Here is a 23,219-nt window from a genome sequence, read left to right on the forward strand (position 1 = left end):
ACTGTGTATAAAATCTTACATTTTCCATGTGCAAAGAATCTAAATCTGGTCTTGTTTGATATCATCTGAAACAACAGAATTGAATGATAAAGTGTAACAATAAATTAAGCAAAGTTCACTCAATGTTGAGAGACACCACCCACATTAGGCATGTAAACCAATCACTCACAAGACCCAATCACCAACAAATTCCTATCATTATTACAATTCTTTGTTTTCTCTGGATATATAAAGTGCATATGTGAAGTTAGTTACCTTTTTTACCTTTGGGGTGGCCTGTCGAGACGGTGGGCGAGTCATTCTCCGCTGTCATTCAAACGCGAGCGGGAGTAATTATGAGTTTATATGGACGCGAACTAATATTATGTCAGAGTCTACTGCTTGTTTAGCAAGTAAACATGCTGCACAGTGTTTTGTACATATTTATATTAGAGCTTTCTCTGAATTTTCAGCGCAATTGATGAAATAGGATCGCGCAACTTTCACAAGCTTGCAAAATGAAACTACGGAGATCAGACACTTTAGTTTTATCAATGAAAGGCTAATGAAGCGCTTTTCACCGTGTGTTCACGCCAGAAGTCAGAAAAGACGTAAAACACTGTGTTCAGTATCTCAGATAAGATAAATGGGCGGAGAGAAGGGGGTCGCGTGTGGCTGTTCGAACACATTCAACCACATGTGCGTTTACAATACAAAAGCAATCCGATCGAAAGTGGTTTCGACTACCTCTGAATGTGGTTGAAAGTGGTCGAAAGTGGACGCATTCAAAACGTTTTGAACACCGTTTACACCTGGTATTAACGTCGTCCACTTGTGATCCGATCGACGAAAATGCCAAGTGTAAACAGCCTCTAGAAACTGATCGCGGTCATTCTAGTCAATGCTTGTGTTTACATCAGCTGCACCACGGCACGTTTCAAGTAGTAATGTTAGGTTCTTGAACGAATCGTTCTTTTGAGCCGATTCTCAGGAAGTAACCGGTCGATCCGGTTCACAAATCGAACTGAATCAAACTTTAGTTTTGGGCATAGGTTCCGGGTTGATGACGCAGAACGCAGAGCCGAAATAGCACGTCGAACTCAAAAAGAACCAAACGAAGTTTGTCGATGATTGCCGAGGCGAGGATTGCCGACGATTCTGACGGATGAGTTGCTGACACTGCGTGTGAATCACCGAGGATTTGAATGAGCCTGATGCGCGAAGTTTCTTTTTTTGTATTAGTTTCTTGATATGCTTGTTTATTAAAAAGCTTTAGTTTTGGTACGATTTATTGTGCATGCAAATCATATTGTAGTTGTTTAAGGAAGATCAATGAGTTTAACACACAAGTGTATTTATTATTTATACTTACACATCCGCAATTGTACACCAGTGTCTTTTAGGAATCTTATTGAAGTTGTAGGCTTGTCAAAACTGGTCAGTTGTATCTGGCATTTATTACTTATCATCCGCAATTGAAACTGTGAGCCAGGGCCGGCGTCAAGGGGGGGCATTCGCGGGCAGTGCCCCCCCCCCCGAACAGGTTGTTGTGCCCCCCCTACAAAGTTTTTTATTACTTTAATATATATCAAGAATAATTAAAATAAATTAAACATTGAATGTTTCATGGCTTGTAATGTAATCAAATGAGGAAAATGTAGTTGATATATGTTTTCATTAATTAAAATAGACCAGTTTCTCTGATTGGATGTATTGCCGCGTCTCACCCGTCTTACATCTTTAGCATATTTGTGACTTGATACTAGCAACGTGTTTTTTCACGGCATTATGGATCGTGTAAAATATGGATATTAAAACATTTAGAACGAACCAGCACCGCCTGCTTCATCTTCATGCAAAAACAGACTGGCTCAAACTCAGAGATTAAAGGTCGAGGTGGAATTTACAAACCTACAGGACACTGTTTTAAGGAAGTTTAATGTTCTTACACGCCGTCTTCAGCTATTTTAAAGGTAAGTTAGTGTTGTTTTAAATTACGTAAGCTTAAATGTACTTAAAAAGCTTAAGTGTGGCTATAGACCGTTAACAGCATTACGACGTGATTATGGTAAAGCGGCTTTTTTAAAGCTAGGACGGGGATGGCTTGCGCCGCGTGCGAGGGCGGTTTGTTGTTGCGTCGAGCCAAGCGCGAGCGCAGCGGAGCTCAGCTTGCGCTCAGCTTGCGCTCACGCCGCGGAGCTCAGCTTGCGCTCACGCCGCGGAGCTCAGCTTGCGCTCACGCCGCGGAGCTCAGCTTGCGCTCACGCCGCGGAGCTCAGCTTGCGCTCACGCCGCGGAGCTCAGCTTGCGCTCACGCCGCGGTCGAAGTTCAATAGTTTTGCGCATAGTTTGTGGTCTTTTGCACTTTATACGGGAAATGAGCTGACAGTCTGTACTAGTTGTATGAGTGTGTGCTTGCTGTATTTGTTGTTTTAATGTCTTGTTTTTGCAAGTTATTGTTGCTATTGCGTGCCCCCCGTTGGAAGCCGAGTGCCCCCCTGTTAGTTATGGTCTGGCGCCGGTTCTGCTGTGACCACAAACATTATTAACTTCTTGTGAATGAAAGGCAATAAATCAGCTATATACCTTCACAAAAACAACTTAAAAAAAAAAATGTTTTAATGTGTTGACACAAACGACTTTATTTAAATGTTTCATTGACACAGTAAATGCGTAGTGATGTCCTTTCTTGATGACGTCAGGAACCAGAGAATCGGCTTTTTGAACTGGTTCAATGAGCCGAACTGTCCGAAATGAGCCGGTTCGCGGAAATGAATCGGACTTTGCATCACTAGTTTCAAGAGCGTCCCAGAAGCTGCTTTACCCCTCTATGCTCTACCCGCTGCTTCGCTAAAGATAGGTGCCTAGTCTATTTTTGACGTGCGCCTTGTTGAAGCCAAACTGTAAATACAAAATAAAAGTCAAGTATCCTGTCAATTACAAAATAAACACCCCGTGCAGACTCCCGTATTTCACATAATCTTGCTCACATAATTGAGGATGTGTTTTAGACGAATATGCATAGCTAAATACTTTAATATTTGTCCTTCCTAACTGCATTTTTAAGTGTATTCACTTTTTTTGACTACAGAACAACAAAATAGGACATTGCAAAAAAACAAAACAATATACATAATTAATCCTATACATAACTTATCCATGTTAAAACTCAGAAAATCAAGAAAAACAACGTCTGACAGGAAAACAACGTGATGTCCTACTGCTGCTCTTCTGATCCGCTTCTTGTGCGAGTTGGCACCAAGACGAAACAAAGTCACAACAGAGCCGTAACACACCGCAAACTCGTGCGGTGTAAATCAGGGGTAAGACAGTTCTCAAAATACCATTTTTTTACCGACGTGTCATATTATGCAACCAGAGGAAGTCGTGTGATAGGCTCTACGTTGGCTCAGTGCAGAGTATGTTGGTATTCAGTAAAGCAGTCACAAGTTGATGTATTTTCAGTAGTTTTGTATTTCATTTATCATCGTCATGGTAAATTATTGTGTTTGTGGAGGTTGCACAAACTCCAGCCTTTCAGGGCATAGAGTCTTCAGGTTGCCCATTAAAAACAAGGATGACACTATCTTCCGTGCCTGGGTGGGTTTTGTGCAGGTAAAGAGACGCTACTTCACATCTGCACATGCTTCAAAAAACGCGATGGTGTGTAGCATTGACATAAAATCTGAGGATTAGCATCCCACCGATGTAATGGAGTTGAACATGTGATGCCGAAGCAAGAACCATGTCAGGCCGTGTTTTTAGCGCCGGCAAGGAAACATGAAAGATCATGGGCCCGTCACAGATGAAGCAAGATGAAAATGTGAACTGTGCACAGTAAGTATTGTTTTTTTTAACATTTGCTAACTACCAAAGCAGTGAACATAATGATTTCACTCAAGTTTCTTCTAAATCTTGAAATCAACTAACTGATAACCTTAGTTTGCAAAGAGTATAACCATCAAGTTGAGTTACAGCTTATTAACTTTGTTTGCATAGCTAGTTCATAATTTATTGTCATGTGATGTGTTTCTTAGTATGTGGGAGACACTGCCAGTAACGTTAGCTTGCTATCATCTGTGCATTACATCAAAGTGTAACCTCAGACCTTCACATCATTCATCAGATAGATTAACATTACTCATATCTGGAAGCAATTGTACAAGCCACCATCTGTTTACATAATGCATGAGGGCAAATAATTAGTAAAATTGTTTTATACAGTATGATGCAGACATGTACTCCAACTTTGACCTTAATTTTTAAGACAACCAAAGTCTAAACTGTCACGCCCTCGGTCTGATCATCCCGGGTTGGTGTTTGTGCTGTGTTTGTGTCTGTTCTCACCTGTTGAGCGTGCGCACTGTTTTGACGGCTCGCGCTGTTTTGACAGCTTCCGCGTGCTCATCTGTCTGCCCCGCCTTCCTCGTCTCCTCTATCTCGTTAGTCTCACACCAGTGCTCCCTTCCCTTGCTAATTCCCTGTTCTCTTATTCCCTGTGTTTCTCTCGTTCCTGTCAGTCCATACTGGTTGACTCCTGTGATTTGCCACGCAGCCCATCATAGTTTTGTATTTGTTTGCATCTAGTAGTCAAGTTTTAGTCATAGTCAAAGTCAAGTTTTGTTTGTTATCTGTCTCCTTGTCTCGTACTCTTCAGGCTCCCGGATTGTGCATCTGTTCTCTATTCTCTCTCATTTGCTGTCTGATCTCAGTTCATCTTAATTTGGAGGAGCATACACGTAGTCTACCAACATTTTCCCAGTGACAGCAGGAACTCTGAACTTTTTCTCTATATGCTCCAGCGGAGCCACTGTCCAGCACGTCCATGCTGAATGCATTTCTCCTGTTGGTGACTTTTGGAAACGACAGGTGTTAGGCATGCAGAGGCATTTTAAATTTAAAGGAGCGTGAATCGATTTTTACCGGAGCGGGATGAAATTGTAGGTGACTTGTCAATCAGGGACACAGCGCTTTTTAGATTGATGGGTTTGTACAAAATCAAAGCGTTTGAGGAAGACAGGGATATCTGGTGCTACAAAAATTCACGATATGTGGAAAATAATGTGTTTTATTAAACAAGGACCTTCAGAACACATTGTTTTATACCAAATACACAAAAAACCTTTGATTTTAGCAATGAAATAGGTGCCTTTTAAAGATTGATCAAACACAAGTGTAATTTAAGAGAGAGTTTGAGAAGCTATACATTTTGATCATTTGTGATGCAAAGTGACACCAGTTACAGAACATTTTGGTATAGTAGAAAAAAGCTTTTTGTTAATGCATAAGCTGTTTTTTAGACATGTTTATGCAGGGGTGGGCATTCCTGGTACTGGTTTAGCTTCACCCCAAACACGCCTGAATGCCATTTCCAACTCATAGGCCCTCTCTCAATATGCGTTCTTGTCTGTACTTGTGGTCGCGGCCCAAGTACTGTTCCAAAGCAAAGTTTGCATCAAACCAAGTTCACATAACATCCCCGGATAAGTTCTTGATCCGCCCATTTTATCGAGGATGCATCAGGAGGTGACTTGTGCGGACTTCTGACAGTCGCGTTTCCCAGAAATGCATTACGCGTCAACGGCAATGAAGCTTAAAGCTTGCACAGAATTAGTTTTAAGAGCTGTTCAGTCAAGAATATAGATGAATAAACTTTAAATATGTGGTCAGTTAGTAAAGATAGCGCCTATATTAAAATTTCCTTTTGGATACGTGAGTTCCAGTGAATCAGCGGGTGGTAAGCGACATATACACAGACGAGGGCAGCCTTATCTCGGCAAGTTCATCTGAAATTTGTGTCTGATCATCAAACATAAAATATTCCCTTTGGATGGCATTTTTGTCTCATCAATTTATTTTTCTTTATAATTTATATAAAGTCTGTTAATTGTTATCCTTTTAACTGATGGTAAAGTTAAGTTTCATAACTTAAATCTCATATATTTTTATATAATCTTAACACTGTAGTAAATTACTGTGCCTTACATTAACTGGATGTTTTTCTTTTGTTTATTTCATGTTGTACAATCGTTTAGTCGTTTTATTATAAATGGTTTGATAATAAAATGAATAAATAAATGTGTTTTATATCATACTTCATTTTGTAATAAATACATTAAAGCTGATCAGCGTATTCACGACACGTGTTGCCTTAACCACATATTATTAGGGTTTTTGCATTTGATATATTTCGTTAAAAATACAAAAAAAAAAAGAATAGCCAGGACTGCACTTATTGGTTAGACTGAATGACGACCACAAGTACTCTGCTGTTCCATTTGCAATATAACCGGACCCGCATCCTCCCGTCCTCGGGAGTTAGTTCTTCCGCATCTGAACTTGCAAGTACGAACTACGAAGGACGCAAGTCAGAACTTGCCGTACTTGGTATTGAGAAACGGCCATACTGAAGCCTTTGATTGGGATTTTCAGGTGTGTTTGGTTAGGATTCGAGCTAAACTTTGCAGGACAGTGGCCCTCCAGGACCAAGAATGCCCAACCCTGTGTTAATGTTATTATCCTACGCACCTTTACAGGTTCCAGGGTGGCAGAAAATGCATCCTGCAGGGCACAGCATGCTAACCGCCACATCTCCTCGGAGAAGATAGGCCCCGCTGTTACTAGAACATACCTGGAACACAAACAGCATTGAGCACCAACTAAATATGTCTACTGCTATCATACAGGAGGCACAAAACATAATCAAATGTATCATAATTTTATTGAAATTTCCAAATCATGTAAATCGCCTCCTGATACCTGATACAGGAGCAGCCAACTCTGGATATGGTCTCGGCTGGTTCAGCCACACAAGACACCAGTAGTTTAAAGAGATCTTTCAGCATCAAGTTAATTAGACTCTCATAGCCAATATCTGCGAACACATTGTACAAGCTCTTAACATGCTCAAAACATTGTGGGCCCTATTACACGGCAAATAACAATGCATGTAAATTCGTTGAATCAGTATACATGTAGCTAACTTCTGACTGGAGCAAACTGTAGTGGACACATATTTAGCAATACGACCACTGAAACAAACATTTACATGTGAGTTTGCAGTGGTTTATTATTATCTGTGCTTTGTAAATGTGCTTGTATGCATGCATAATGTATACATGAATATTAAAATTAATATAACTAAATTCACCAAAACAGGGCCCAGATCTGATCTTAAATGTGCTCAGACTGTGGATCGCTAGACACACTGAAAAAACAAACTTTTTGGTGTCGTAATATTTATTAGATTAACTCTCATAATTGCTACATAATAATATTAACATTTATTGAGAACTAGATTTTCCTAAGTAAAATGATGATAAATATACAATTAATTCATGTAAAAAATGAACTGTGCGGGAATAGTAAGTCTTATTAGATATTTTCTTGTATTATTTAACTGTTTTATAGTCACTGCACATAGTCCTAAAATAATTAAGTAAATTTTAATGAAAAACTTTAGCAGATTCAAGTAAAAATCTTAGTTCATTTTACTTAAAAATATTAAATCCATTAAACTAAAAAATCTAAGTAAAATGTACTTATATTTATTTGCACATGTTGTAAGGAATACCCACAATTCTTTGCGCCTGAATATTTTTATTTTTTAAGCGTTATCACAGAACTGATAAGAACTTTAACTACTCAAAAATATGTGTTAGCAAAATGTCATAAAGGTTTAAGCTCTGATATTATTGATGTTGTTTTGTTGTAAATAATAATTTTGTGAAGTCACCGTTCAGGTGATCAGTGTTTCTTTACATGAACCCTGTTCAGAACATTGTATTGTAATTCTCTCCACAGTGCTGATAATGAATGTCAGAAACACAGGGTGTGTGCGTTTCTGTTCCGAATCAAGTTTATTCAATGACTGACTTGTTGTCAGTCATGAATTTTGTGTTTTAATGCCATTTATAACACTAAAAAATAACCAGGTCCATAGGAATATGTTAAAGAAAATAACAAACAGAAAATACGATTTATTTAATATTATTAGAACAGCTATGCTTCAATTTTCAAAAAAACCCTAATAGACTTTACCTAAACGATTAAAATAAATTAATAAAAACTTCTAAATAAAATAATTAAGTAACATTTAATTAATTATTTAACATATGTTTTATCATGCAAGTTTAAGTACATTTTATGTGATTTTAGTAGGTAAGTTTTACTTATAAAAAAGCAGTAAATTTTGTTCTTGCAAATTGTTACGAGGATTTTTTTAAGTAAATTTTACAAGTTGTTTTTAAAAGTTGTGTTTCAGTGCACACCTCGAAAACAGCAGTCATGAAATGCCGTTTTAATATTATATTCTTTGCAAAAAGCAACAGCTTCATTGCAGATAAGACACAGTGGCTTTGCATTCATAAAACTATGTAGGATGAACGCATAGTTGTCTTTCCATTCTTCTTTGTATGCCCTATTTTTGCCGTCAACTTGCCTCTTTAGACTTTTTTATAGTGCCATTTACTCTCACCAACTAGCTTAAATGCTAACATCACTTTGCACACGATGTAATTGCATACATCCATCACACAAACAATTAAAAAAGCAGGGCCCGGTTCCCCAAAACGTTCTTATCGCTAAGTAGTTCTTAACCTTTTCCTTAACCTCTCTCTTAACTCTATGGCACAATTCCCAAAACGTTCGTATGATAAGTATATCTTCTGTAAGTCACACTTTCGTAAGGTTGGTCTGGACCATTCGTAAGCTCTCTCTTAGCGTTGTTTGAGTGCAAAACGCTATCGCCGCAGTCTTTAGAAATCAGCGCAGCGCAGTACAAGTCAAACTATGGTAGGCTATGTTGTGCATGTTGACAGTGACTTTATGTTATGGACATTTTAAGGCTTAAAATAAAATGTGTTTGCAATGGATACAGGACTATTTATGCAGTTGACTTTATTTGGTATCAGAACTAATGAATCAAAGGCGGCGCCGGTGTTGTGTCGAAGTTTGTTCCCCATCGAAGTCTGGTCCCTCTATGTTTATAGCGTTTACATTTATAATTTATTTAGAAAGACTGTGGCGAACTTAAGTTCGCCAGTGGCGAACTTAAAACTGAGAAAAACACAAGAGGAAAGGCAAACTTCTGGGCTACTTTTCAGGTAGTGACAACCTTAAATGATGAACCAACTGGCTATGTACAATGCACAGTTTGAAAAGCAGTGCTATGCTATGACAGTAAGAAGACGGGGTCATCTCACTTACAAAGACATTTTGAGCGTGGAGGGTGTAGTGGAACACACAGCAAAGGTAAACAAATGACTGTGAGTGATTTTCTAGCAAAACCAATTCCCGCCACGGTAAAATCACAAATCACAACTAAATGCATTGATTTCTGTTGTATGGACATACGGCCATTCGAAACGGTAGCAGGTAACGGTTTCATTCAGTTAGCACAAGAGCTAATAAATGTAGGCGCATCCCACGGCCGCCTATCAGCTGCAAGTTTACTTCCTGACCCCACCACGATCTCCCGAAAATGTAAAGAAGTTGCGACTGCTAAGAGAGGGGACGTGGTTGAAGAAATCAAAGGCGTAATGTCATTGATAAATGTGGGCATGACAACTGATATGTGGACAGATGATCACTGTAAGATAAGCTACATGTCAATCACATGTCACTATGTCACACCACAATATGACATGAAGAGCAGAGTACTTACCACAACAAGCTTTCCAAACGAGGCCAAAACAGGAGACAACATCCGAAAAGAGTTGCAGCAACAATTAGTCTCAGTCCTTGGTTTTGATGCATCAGTGATGAATAATGTTGTCTGGGTAACCGATCAGGGGTCTAATATAGTTACCGCTCTTCGCCCATATTGGCGCCTGGACTGCCAAGACCATTTATACAACACTGTGCTTCGGCATGCATTGAACCCAGATGAGCTTGTAGAAATAGTTCCAGAGGTAGCAGAGACCCTACAGGCTGCCAAAGCTTTAGTTCGATATCTAAAGCAGTCAGGTCTAACAAGCCAGTTGTCAAAAAACTGTCAAACAAATGTCAGAAACCAGATACAGCACTGTATTCATTACTTTGGAGTCAATTCAGTCAGTCTACGCCGAGTTACAGGAAATACTTAACAGCCGCAATGAGAGCCAGCGACTACACGATCTGTCCCCAGATGTGCAGGCCTTCTTGGTGCAATTTTTGCGACTGTTTTACGATGCACAAAGGGAGTTGGAGGGGGATAAATATCCAACTCTGAACCTTGTCGTGCCCTGTCTACACAAACTGAAACATCACTGCCAGCCAAATGTGTCAGACACGCCTTATCAAGCCATTATTCGCCAACGACACCTTGAATGGATAATGAAAAAAGTCCACATCCAGCAACATCACAAACTGGCCTTTTTCTTATGGCCGAAGTTTAGCCAGTTAAGGATGTTTGCGGACGCGGAGAAGGATGAAATCCATCAGCTGGCCAGACGTCATATTGCCCGCTTCAGATTGGACGGAGCGGAGGAGCAAGAGACTAATTAATGAAGCAGCAGGTGTGATTTTCTTTTAAACAAATTATTATTGTTATTATTTCACTTTATTTGCACTGGAAATAACAAAACGTTGCTTTCCTTGTATTACAAAGGGTTCTAAATTAATGTATTAATCATAGCCAATATGGTCTGAATTTAAATTGAACAATTGTTAAAAGCGCAATATAAATAAAAATGTATAAAAAAATTTACTTGGTTCGGTTTAGCCCTTACTAACAATTAAAATTATGACTTTTCAGCGGTGGGCCCAGCTGTGCCTGCACCTGTTGGTGCCGCCCAGACAAAGAAAAGAGCGCTGGCCGAGTTTGAGGAAGAGTGGGAAAATATTGTGGAGACTGATGAGGATGCCGATGAAGTACAGCTTTATATGCGTCTCAATCCCAGCATGGAAGGTGATGGAAGAGACTTGCTTGGCTGGTGGAAAAAACACGAGACAATGCTATCACGACTGTCAAGACTTTCTCGCACAGTGTTAAGTGTCCCGGCGAGCAGCAGCAGCAGCGAGCGTGTTTGTAGCGCAGCTGGAATGGTTTTAGAAGAAAGGAGGACTGGATTAAAACCTTCCACTGTGGATGCTGTGCTTTTTCTCCACTATGCTCTCTAAATAAATTGTTCTTCTGTGTATAACCCTGTTAGAAGGCTGTTGGTTTTCGTTTGGGACTTGACCTCTCTTTAGTCGCTGTTCTTTTCTTTTCTGCTGCATGTTCGGCAATATTCCTTTTATATTTCTGCAACATAGTCTAATGTTAGCTGTACGGTAAGACAGCTTTTTTCTGCAAGCCCGCCGTATCGTTGCGAGCAGCCGAACAGAAAGAATTATCAGAATATACATGTTCATTGTTGTAGTCATAATAAACATTTAAAGAAAAAAAGTTAAATGGTTAAAATGTTTTAAATGTATATTTTATTTTATTGTATTTATTAATTCTAGAGAGCCAGGTGTTGATTTGAGAAGCTAAACTGAAAGTAAACCGGCTGTCGGTTATTTACTCGTCACTTAAAAAATGTATGACTTTATTTTTACAAACGAAACATGATCCAAACATTTTTCTAAATTAACTTTATATAGAAAGGAAACGAAATATAACTACTTTGGCAATAAAAAACAAATGAGAACTACTATAACTGCTGCAAAAGCCTGTGACTGTGTAATGTGGAGTGAAAAAAATACACGGGCTTCAGTCGAACTCGGGCTGAGAATTTTGGTAAGCTGTCGGACAAGGGCCGGACTAGGGCCTGAGCGCGTCGGACCAGGGCCGGGCTAGGGCCTAGATTTAAAGCCCGTGCAGGGCTCTATTTTCAGCATTCGCTCAGACATATGCGTACAACCTACTCCTAAGCTGCGTGTGACGCTAATTAACCTCATCATTATCTTCTATGTCACACCACTTCAGACGCGATATTTACATTTCAGTCTGTTGTTCACACACATTGTTAAGTCTTGTAAAAGCGATGGAACCGTCAGTGCGAGTTGACAATTAAAGTGAAATATTACACACAAAGCACTCACATACCTCATTTGGCTAATATGCTATTGCCGCAATAGTTAGCCTGTCTGGAACTGAGCTGACTTAAACCACTATAATGTATCACACTTGCATTATATGCAAACGGCCCCTACGCTAATAGAACTCTGTTTTTGTCTCCCTGTCTCGTCCTCGACCCCGAGGACAATGAGACAAACAGACCCAGTTCCTGTTGCTGTGAAGGTCATCGCACCACTGATGTACTGGCTGTCCTTCAACATGATGCCCAGCCGATGCCCGACCAACAACCACCGGCTAAACCAGTTTAATCTGCTTACCCGCCCCCTATCCCTATCGTATATATATATATATATATATATATATATATATATTAGGGCTGTCAAAAAATTAATCGCGATGTGTACTGTGTGTAAATATGATGTATATATAAATACACACACATTCATGTATATATTTATGAAATATTTGCATTTATATACTGTATATACATTTATATAATTTATATAATATAGAAATATAAATATTCTATATATAAATATTACCAATTTTTCGTAAATATATATATTATTCTGTGTGTTTTTATATATACAAAATATTTACACACAGTACACACACAAATGTTATGTAAACACAAACTTTTATTTTGGATGCGATTAATCGCGATTAATCTTTTGACAGCCCTAATATATATATATATATATATATATATATATATATATATATATATATATATATATATATATATATATATATATATATATATATATATATATATATATAAAATTCCTCCCAAGGGTTTTTGTCCTTCTAGGAGTTTTTCCCATTGGGTTTTCTCCTAGGGTTTTTTTCGTCCCGGGGAGAGTCAGCCAACTTCTCTGGCTTAACTTAGCACTTTACTGTATACGTTACATTATTAATACGCTCGCTTGAACGGTTTAAACTTAGCCGCTATATTCTACTTCTTATATTATCTATTGATTTTCTGTGTTCTCCTCTACATCTACTCATGTAAAGCTGCTTTGTAACAAAATTAACAATTGTGAAAAGCACTATATAAATAAAATTGAATTGAATTGAACTCCAGTCGGCGTCAAGTCATGGGTGCGGAAATATTTTGGCTTCAGAAAAACAGATGGAGCACTGGTAAGAGATGTTGCCATTTCCAAAGAGAAATACTGTCAGTGTGAGTTAAGGAATGCAGCAATACGTTGAATCTATCCGCACACCTAAAATGCCGCCATGGTATTGATGGTGAGTGTAAAGAAAACACAGGCATCCATTTGCAGTACATTCAGCACAACTACTATAGTGTAACATGCACATTTTGTGAATAGAATACTGTTTCTGTATTCTCAATAAAAGGCAAATGATGTGTTATTTTTGCAGATGGGGTAAAATCTTTTAACGCGTTAACGCAAAATAATTTTAACGCCACTAATTTTATTAACGCTTGATTAACGCAACACGCAATTTCTGTTTGACCCTTGGTCTAGCCCACAACAGGATGAATTGAGACACAGCAAGTGACCCGCGCTATCTAGATGAGTTAGAGGTTTTCATAAACATAAGAAAAAATTCTCGTCTGGCGAATCCAATGCTCTAAATGTTTATTAAACATCTAAAATGATCTTTATCTGTATGTTTCCTGAGAGGTGTACCGTCCCAAATCCATAATCTAAAGCAAAGATGCATCATCATTCACTTTGGTTTCGTTTTTAAAGCATGCAGAAATGACAGAAAATAGACTGCTTAATGTTAAAATAATTATTAATAGAGATAAAATTCTGGACCTGATAGATGTTAAGAGTTATTAAGAGTGACAAGACTCAAAAGCGATCTTTATGACGCGCATGCACACAAACGCGCGAGTTCGTGACCCTGGTATAGACATTTAAAATTACAGTTTTAAAAATATCTGTTTTCACAAGAATTCACACAGGTATGACCTATAATCTGTTATATCTAAAGTGAATGTTTGGTTAACTGTTGGGAAAAAGTATCTGTTGTGTAACATTATATTAAACCCTTGCATTAGCCTACAGTATCTTAAAGCGGTCTGTCTCAATGTCAAAAGTAAACAATACAAAAAAAAAAACATAAATTTAACACAGTGATATTGTTTTTGCTTTGCGTAAACAGGTGTAGTTCTGTCATGTTTTGTCAGATTCCAAAAAATCATGCATTGTTTTTAAGTTTTTTAATGATAAAATATAAATAACTAATTTTAGAAAATTTGCTCATTCCAACTCAATTTCCAGCACAGGTCACAAATGATGCAGCAGCAAACAGAAATGGAGAAAGAACAAGGTCTTCTAAAGGGAAAATCATATATAAAACTATGACTGATGGTTCTGTTGAAAATGTAAACAGGCTGTTGTAAACATACATTTAGCATATAGCATATATATTTGTCCAAATCCATGTTGATTAGAACATTAAAAACTTGAAAAGTGTTAAATTTAGGTAAACTCATGAAATCATGCAATTCATCTAGATTAAATATTTTAATCTTTTGACAGCCCTTAAAAATATCTAGTATTGAATCCGATCAAATCGGATCACGGGGAATTCTGAAGTATCGAAAAGAATCAAATCGTTGGCTTAAGAAATCTGAATCGGATTGAATCGTCACGAAGGCTCCGATTTACACCCCTAATAGGGGGAACAGACTTCCACACAACACCGGTAACCCGGTAACCGTTTAGTCCATGGCAATTTTTTTATTCCGCAACACTTAAAACCTTTTGACAATTTGCCTGACGTGGCTAAATAAAAAAAAAACGCCTCCCAAGACAAACCATTATGGAGCTGCTGGATCTTCTCAGACCATAGTCTAACTCTCTCTGTTTATTGTAGATGGTTGTTTTTTATTGAAAACATTAATGACAAGCAATACCGCATTAAACAGAAGTACTACAGCTGCTTGCCAAGTAATTCTGATTGTTAAGTACCTTACCATTAGTATAAAAGTGTATTACATAATTTTTAAAAGTCGTTAAACCCATGTCAAGGAGCGGCACAAGTGGCACAATGGGATTAGGAGGTTGGATGATTAGCGAGGGTTACCCGTATTACTGACAATTTGATAATTTAATTAACTCATTCATCGCCATTGACGAGTTATCTCGTCATTTATGAGTTCATATTTAACTAATAAATATGCCTTTCTGGACGAATTTCAAAGTGAAAGTGTAATACCACTTTTATCCACCAGATAAAACCGAATTTATCAAAAACGGAAGTTAAAAAGATTTAATGATTTATTTTAAATGCCTTTATGTTTGATAGTCATTCTGAGTCTGATCTCTAACATAAATCCTTTACAAAAACGAAATTTTTTAAGCTTTTTGCTCAAAATGTTGTATTTTTGAAGAGAAATGTCCATATTTCAGTGGTTAAATTAAGTAGAAAAAGTAAATATATAATGAAACGTTTTTTCCTGATTTTGTTTGTTTGTTTGTTTGTTTATTGTTTGTTTGAAAGCAGAGGGTGTGTTCCTTAATTTGATATAATTTGTATGTTTATATATTTATAGAAAATAATTTTTCCTGCAAGGAATGTTGTGAAAATTTTGTTAAAATCAATAAAATGCAGGTGGGCAACTTTTCTCAAAAAGGCTGGCGGTGAATGAGTTAATAGTCTATATTTTACGAATAACTTAAGCTATGTTAAAATAAATGTTACTGGAATAATTTGAGTAATGTTCCATTTGTATAGAGCGTGTTGTCTTTCTTAACGCCGTAATGCACCTTCGCGTGAAGTGAAAAATCAATCCCTGAGAGATCGATCACAAATAATTCAGCACCATCACTTGGGACAGCGCCACTGTTACGTCGAACTTAGAGGCAGCGTGTTAAGAAGCTTCCTAAGAGACACTTCGGGGAACACACTTAGGAACATCAACAACTTTGCTAAGATATATCTTTTTGAGTCTTCTTAGCGCGCTAAGAGTGAGCGTTATCGGAGAACCGGGCCCAGTTTAGTAGAAGAAGATGCTAATGAATAATTCTCAGTGTTAAAGTAGGCTCAAATAATTTTTTACAATAAGTTAAGACTTCATTGTGTAACAAGCAATTAAAAGTGATACATATTTATTATTCACAATATGGAAAGAGGAAATTATTTGTTAAGTGCATGATTCAAACAAGCCATTAATGGTATTATTCAAAGGTGCTATAAAACATGAAATTTCACCAGATGTTGGTAACAAACCCATGCAATCCACATATTCAAAGAAATCAAACCATATATGTCCATAAATTAAGCTTTGTGTAATCATGTAAAATGACACAGGCAAAAGTATTGGACCCCTAGGAGGCATGGAAAGCCAGTAATAAAAATGCAATCCTGCCCCTTGTCAGTGCAAATAATAACAGCTGGTTCAGTTCCAACTGATGGACTATTCTGATGACTTGAATCCATTTTTAAGATCTTTGGAAAGAACTTCATAGAAAGGTCATAAAAGAGGCCCACAGAACCTTGAAGATTTGAAGACAATGCATGCAACTAGTTTCCCCATACAGGAGGCTTCTTAAAGCATTACCAACAAAGGCTTTCATATAATGTATTAAAGGAGATGGGGTGGGCAGTATGACAAAAAAATCTATTTCATGGAATGAGTCATTTTATTTCACGGTAGCAATATATTTCATGGTATACATGTTTTTCAGTTTATATTGTTTTTGGAATATAAAAATTAGCTTTTAACTTAATGCTCACTAAAGTTTTAAAATATGGGAAAGTTAAAGGTAGTGTTAAAGTAAAAATGCCAAGAAGAAAACAACAGATTAAGTCTTAGTAGACAGAATCTTGTTTTTAATTGAGTTATTAATTTTATAGACTATTGAAGCTATAGTATGCATTTGTTGTATTTATGCATACAGTATATTAAATATAGGCAATATGACTTGACTTAAAGAGGGGAAGACTCGACAATGACTTGAACTTATAATATAAACAAACAGCAATAATATCCATAAAATAAAAATATATTATTGTGACGTCAGCACCACTCAGCGTCTGTGGCTTTAACGCTGCACAACTCAAACCATACCAAACATGGCAGACAGTAACATAATTCGAGCTCCACAAATAGTCTGGTTTGCCTATAAAGACTTTAAACTGGACCGTGACTAAAAAAATTATTTGCCAATTGCAAAATATGCAACGTAAAAATATCCGACAGGACGACCACAACATCAAGAACCATAAGGAAAGGTAAGAAAGTCATTTCTTTATAATCAGTTTCACTCTATAACGATTACTAATGTAATAAATGTATCTTTTTTGTTTGTCATAATTTGGCCTTGGTTGCATATTATGTTTTTTCTTATTAGAAATGTGACCATTATCCTTACTAATACGTATGCAAATGTTAACATTCAAGTGATTTTAAACATTTTAACTGCAAAAAAGCACTGAAGTGAGCAGCTTTCTGTAACTAAGTGCAGGTCCAGCTCCGAGACGTGATCATCCCTACACCTTTCAAAGATCAGATCGTCACCCGCAGAAATTGTCACTGCCATCAGCGCTTTTCTGAAACTGCACTCTCACATTAATCTGCCATGTTTAATAAAACTGGCCCAAAATTTATTGTGAGAAGCACTACTACAAGTCCTGAAAATGGTCAAGTTAATTTCAGCTCAGATGTCAGATGGATTATTTATCAACAAATCCCTTGTCAAACTCTGTGTGGATGACTGACCTCTTTATCAGATTAGCACAAATAAATTCTAGGTCCTTGTCTGATAAAAAATATATTTTAAAGAGTAGCTGTTATGGCTTGTCCACTTTGGCTTTAGTTTTTTGTCAGTTTTGCCTTGATGTTTTCACTTCACTCAGCTTGACGTGTGCTTCATTGTTTCATTATGTCTAAAATGACAATACTGAGTTTGTTTGTCTGTGTAACAAACGGAGTAAAAACTGAGCTTTACCTGAATGAACGAAGCTCTGTATATGTTCCACCACCAGCTCACAGGACAGTCCAGTAGCATGCTTGAAGTTTGCTGCGGCGATGTCCCAGTATGAGTGGTCACCATGACTACGCTGTAGCCATAGCGACATGACAGGAAGGAGGAGCTGGATGACAGAGAAGATGGCGAATCCAGGCCCTATAGAAAACAATGACCTACATAAGTAATAGGGCTGTGACGATTAATTAGCCTTGCGAATTTGAATAAAAAATTTGGACCAGATACCAAATGCTGAACTGTTCACCTGTCACACTCTAAAATGTAATATTGGCTTGTTAGAAAATAAATAACTTGAATTGTTATATTAAGTAGAGCATGATCTCATAAATTGTGGGTAAATCTTTAATGTAACAAAAAAATGCCTTTAAACTCACTGCACAAAGTCATTAAACATAACCACGCCTGTTTTTTAGTGTAGTGCTGAGTTTGAGTCTCCTCTGTACCCCCCGCTCCACCCACTTCCTCATTGTCAGCTGATGCAAACTTTTTCACCAACAAAACATATTCCATCAGCAACCAATTTTCTACACCACACACCTCAGGACACACTATTATATCCGACATCCATTTTTTTTCTTTTTCTCCACTGACTGACACTGAAGTTACTAATGATGCACTTGATTTGTGTTTGACTCACTGATCTATATAAATGACTGGATTGCGCATAGAACGCTTAACGTAACAGCGTGAGGTGAAGCCAGCGCAGAGTTCGAGCCGCCATCTTGGTATACCCAACCGGCAGAGGGCGTCATTGACTTCCAGAGGTGGAAAGTAACGAATTACATTTACTCACGTTACTGTAATTGAGTAGTTTTTTTGTGTATTTTTACTTTTTTGAGTAGTTATTGAGTAAAAAAATATTTTAAAAAGCAAGGTGATAAAGACGCGCAACGGATGTAAATGGGCGGGGCCCGGGGGAATGCGCTAAAAGAACCATGGAGACGGACGAGACAGGCGCGCGCTAATGCAGACCCGCTTCAGTTCAAATCTTATGACAGAAACACCTGGTCATATTTAAGCGACCACTGACGCGAAGCGAGTGTTTCATTTCTATGAAAGGTAGGATTCATGCTCTTAAGTACGAAATTGCACAATGCGTTTTTAATACGATGCGCATTATCTTCCGAGGTCTAGCAGCTTCGCGTCAAGTTAAACAAAACTTCAAAACGTCCTCGAGAATGCGCAGGTCATTAGACATTGCAGAGAGAGAGAGAGAGAGAGAGAGAGAGAGAGAGAGAGAGAGAGAGAATAAGGTCATCAGGTCCCCAGGTCAGGGAAGTAAGAAGATAATAAACGTGTCACATGTATATAGACATGGCACTCATCTCATTATATGCTCATTTAAACTATATATAGTTTAATAAAATAATGTATGTTACCAGCAATACATCAATTACAACCTTACTATAGTGATTGTATTTACAAGCTGCTGACCACCTTCAAAAGTGCATAACTCACATGTAAAAATCATTAAACAATTATTTTATTAACTTTTTGTTATTGCACTTTAATTGTAAAGATGTTCCTACAATTAAAAACAACTAGTTTGAGATGTATATTCCCTTGTCGTTTTTGAACTATACTAGAATCCTCCACCTCTTCCCGCTGTAAAAAAGTAACTTTTACTCTGAGTAAAGTAAAAATGACCTACGTTTTACTTTTACTTGAGTAGATTTTTAGACAAGTAACTTTACTTTTACTTAAGTAAAATATTATTAAAGTAACTTTACTTTTACTTGAGTACAATATTTTAGTACTTTTTCCACCTCTGTTGACTTCCATTCAAAATCATGTTTTAAATTCACCCGCTTTACAGCGTATCAGTCACGCAAGATTATTTTTAGGAAATGTGTACGTAAATTAACTGTTAATTCTGGTGTTATTTGCAATATTTATGCTTTAAATGAAAATGGATTTTTAAAAAACCATTAAGGTCAGTTTGTCTGCTGCGTTTTGTTAATGACACGGGTATAAATAAAGTTTTTTTTGACATTCAGCTACACGGTCAGGGTTATTTCTCTAAATAAGTTTAGGTAACTTGTAAGTTTAGATAACATAAAACCAGCAAATTATTGCATGCACATACGGTACAAAGTATGATCATTTATTTAGATTTCAGAATGAGCACATTTGTCATTAATACTAAATATATTGCGGTCTGTTTGCTGATCTGATACTGTAATGAAGATGAATGTATAATAACTGATTAAAAACTAAAATGTACAACTTTCAGTAAATAACTATGTACATGCTTAGGACGTTTGTGTTGTAATAATGTACAGGGTAACTTCAGATATAAAAACGAAGACTAGTAAAGTGATGTTTTATCATTAAAATCTAATCGCGTCCATTGATTTAACCCCCAGGGGTCCAAAAACGCGGGGACGCGTTTTAACGTGTTTTCTCCTTATCATAGCAGAATCAACTTAAAATACTCCATCATTAATAATCAAACACTTATGTGTTTGACATCATTTGAAACTCTAAAGGGTCCTCTTTAATTAGTTCACATTCACAATAACAAGAGATCTTTGTGTTTTTGTCAAATAAAGAAAATAAACAGGGTGCGCATTCAGACATTTCTATCTCCGCCAGCTGTCTCTTAAAACACGTTACAAAAATCAGTTGAAACTCCGCGAATACTCGTCACACAAACATAATAAACATATCCAAAGAAAGCCTGAAATGTCTACTTTTAAACAAGCTAATTATAATCAAAAACAAATATTTCCTGTTTATATAATCTGCATTGAAGTAAAGAGAGTACCGTTTTTCCTGGCTGAGCTCATTATCTCTAATGCGGCCACGCCCTCAGGCTGTTGACATGGTAATGAAGAGACAGCAGTTCCAACAATAATAAGCAAAGCGTAAAGTTTTATCAGATTTAAAGACTTTACCGCATGTTTGGATTATAAACTTTATACACACACGTGAGGAACATCTTCATTTATGTCTGGACATTGAGGAAGAGAAGCGTTTATCTTTAACGTTACCTAAGAAGAGGAACGATGGAAGACGCATTGGAGAAGGATATAACTTATTCCTGAAGAAACTGTAAGTCATTTGTCTTCATTTATATTTGCTATCATGTAATATGTTATGGCTTGTGCAGTTCAGCCTACATAAGCAACCTTAGCAGACTGCACGCTTCGGATTTAAAAACGTTCGCATTGTTTACAAACGAGGGCGCGTGATTTCACGTAATGGCGGATTTCATTGATACATGCTGTAAGTTACAGTGTTAGACAGAGTTATTCACTTTCGTATCCTTCATGGCAACTTTGAGTAATGCTGCACTGCTGTATCTTTTAAGTGTGTGCTGTAATATGATTCCATGTTTACATGCTTATTTACAAACGAGTATGCGCGTGATCACGTAATGGCGGATTTCATTGTTACATGCTGTGTACAGTGTTAGACGCAGTTATTCACTTTCGTATCCTTCATGGCAACTTTGAGTAATACTGCACTGGGGATCTGCTGTAATATGATATTGTTTACATGCAACGCATTCCATACATTGCGCTTTACACGCGACACCGTTTTATTATGAGCTCCGCGTTGTTTACACGGAGACGCGAGCTCGCGCACATCCATTTGCGATGTGTTTTTAAAGTTCATACTTTTTTTAAAAACCACGCATAAACCTTTTTCTCTCAAAAATACAAACATGTACATACATGTAGCTCATATAATATTTTAGCCCAGTTTGTGCTGAACACAGTGGTATGAGACACTTGCCATTATTATGTTTTAAAGCAACTGAAAAAAGACCAAATGTAAGAGCATGTCAGAACCTCTGACAGTGTCCCAAAATGGTTGGACCCCAGAGGGTTAATATTCAATTCAATTTCAATTCAATTTTATTTATATAGCGCTTTTCACAATACTCAATTGTTTCAAAGCAGCTTTACATTAATAGAAGCAGTAAAAGCACAGAAAAACGACCGATAGCACAACATAATACACAATAGCATAAGCAGTCAAATTTGCTGCGGCTATGACGCGACATTATGAGCGAGCATATTACTAATGTAACGTCTAGAAGAAGAAGCTAAGTTAAGCCCAAGCAGGCTACCTCCCCGGGGTAAAAAACCCCCTAGGAGAAAAAAACAAAAACCCCGGGTTGTTTAGCCGAGGAAATAAAAATAAAAGTCCTAGGAGGGAAAAACCCTTGGGAGATATACATGTATATAATCATATTAGCGTAGGGGCCGTTCACATGTAATGCAAGTGTCACACAGTGATGTGGTTTAATCAGCTTAGTTTCAGACAGACTAACTATTGAGGCATAATTGTTTTATCCACAGTTGAGGATTTTGCAAATTGGGGGCCCACTGCGACGGTATATATGGTAACTAAGGGTCACCTTCCGATTTTTAAGAGAAAATGAAACCTGTCGACCCGTTTGACTAAGGCCTGTAACCCCACTGTCGTCGTTAATGCAGGTTCAGTGGCAAACGGGTCTATATTGCATACTATTTACAAGATCACGAAAAAAACGCCAACATCGCAACCTGACCATACGTGTCAACCCGTTTGACTAAGGCTGGAGGCCCCACTGTCGTCGTTAATGCAGGTTCAGTGGCAAACGGGTCTGTATGGCATACTATTCACAAGACACACGAAAGCACCAAAATCGCAACCCGACCATACGTGCCAACCCGTTTGACTAAGGCCGGAAGCCCCACTGTCGTCGTTAATGCAGGTTCAGTGGCAAACGGGTCTGTATGGCATACTATTCGCAATAGAAAAAAAGCGCCAAAATCACAACCCAACCATACGTGCCAACCCGTTTGACTAAGGCCAAAAGCCCCACTGTCGTCGTTAATGCAGGTTCAGTGGCAAACGGGTCTGTATGGCATACTATTCACAAGACACAAGAAAGCGCCAAAATCGCAACCCAACCATACGTGCCAACCCGTTTGACTAAGGCCAAAAGCCCCACTGTCGTCGTTAATGCAGGTTCAGTGGCAAACGGGTCTGTATGGCATACTATTTGCAATACAAAGAAAGCGCCAAAATGTTTGGGTATACCAACATGGCGGCGCGGTGGCTTCACAGTTGTGACGTCATGCGCAATCCAGTCATTTATATAGACCAGTGGTTTGACTCAGAAGCCTGGTTGGTTTGAATAACACATATCATCAACAGCTCCCTGCTCACCAGCACATTTCCATCTACTTTTAAGCAGGTCCTGGTCACTCCATTGGTTAAAAAAGCCACACTGAACCCCTTGCTCAGGGACAGTTATAGACCTGTCTCACTCATTCTGTTCATTGCAA

General features: G+C 37.8%; 1 protein-coding gene across 4 annotated transcripts in view; it reads right to left on the bottom strand.

Annotated features, from left to right (window-relative positions):
* The window catches only part of arfgef3 (ARFGEF family member 3), a 116,321-nt gene that overhangs the window by 17,381 nt on the left and 75,721 nt on the right, over nt 1-23,219 (bottom strand). For all 4 annotated transcript variants that reach the window (XM_073872789.1, XM_073872787.1, XM_073872790.1 and 1 more), the window contains exons 28-30: nt 17,896-18,072; nt 6,739-6,853; nt 6,508-6,610 (exon numbers count right to left, since the gene is read on the bottom strand). In XM_073872789.1, the coding sequence (XP_073728890.1) occupies nt 6,508-6,610; nt 6,739-6,853; nt 17,896-18,072 (395 nt within the window). The remainder of the gene's footprint in view (nt 1-6,507; nt 6,611-6,738; nt 6,854-17,895; nt 18,073-23,219) is intronic.

Source organism: Misgurnus anguillicaudatus, chromosome 11 (genome assembly GCF_027580225.2).
Source record: "Misgurnus anguillicaudatus chromosome 11, ASM2758022v2, whole genome shotgun sequence".
NCBI classification, from domain to species: domain Eukaryota; kingdom Metazoa; phylum Chordata; class Actinopteri; order Cypriniformes; family Cobitidae; genus Misgurnus; species Misgurnus anguillicaudatus.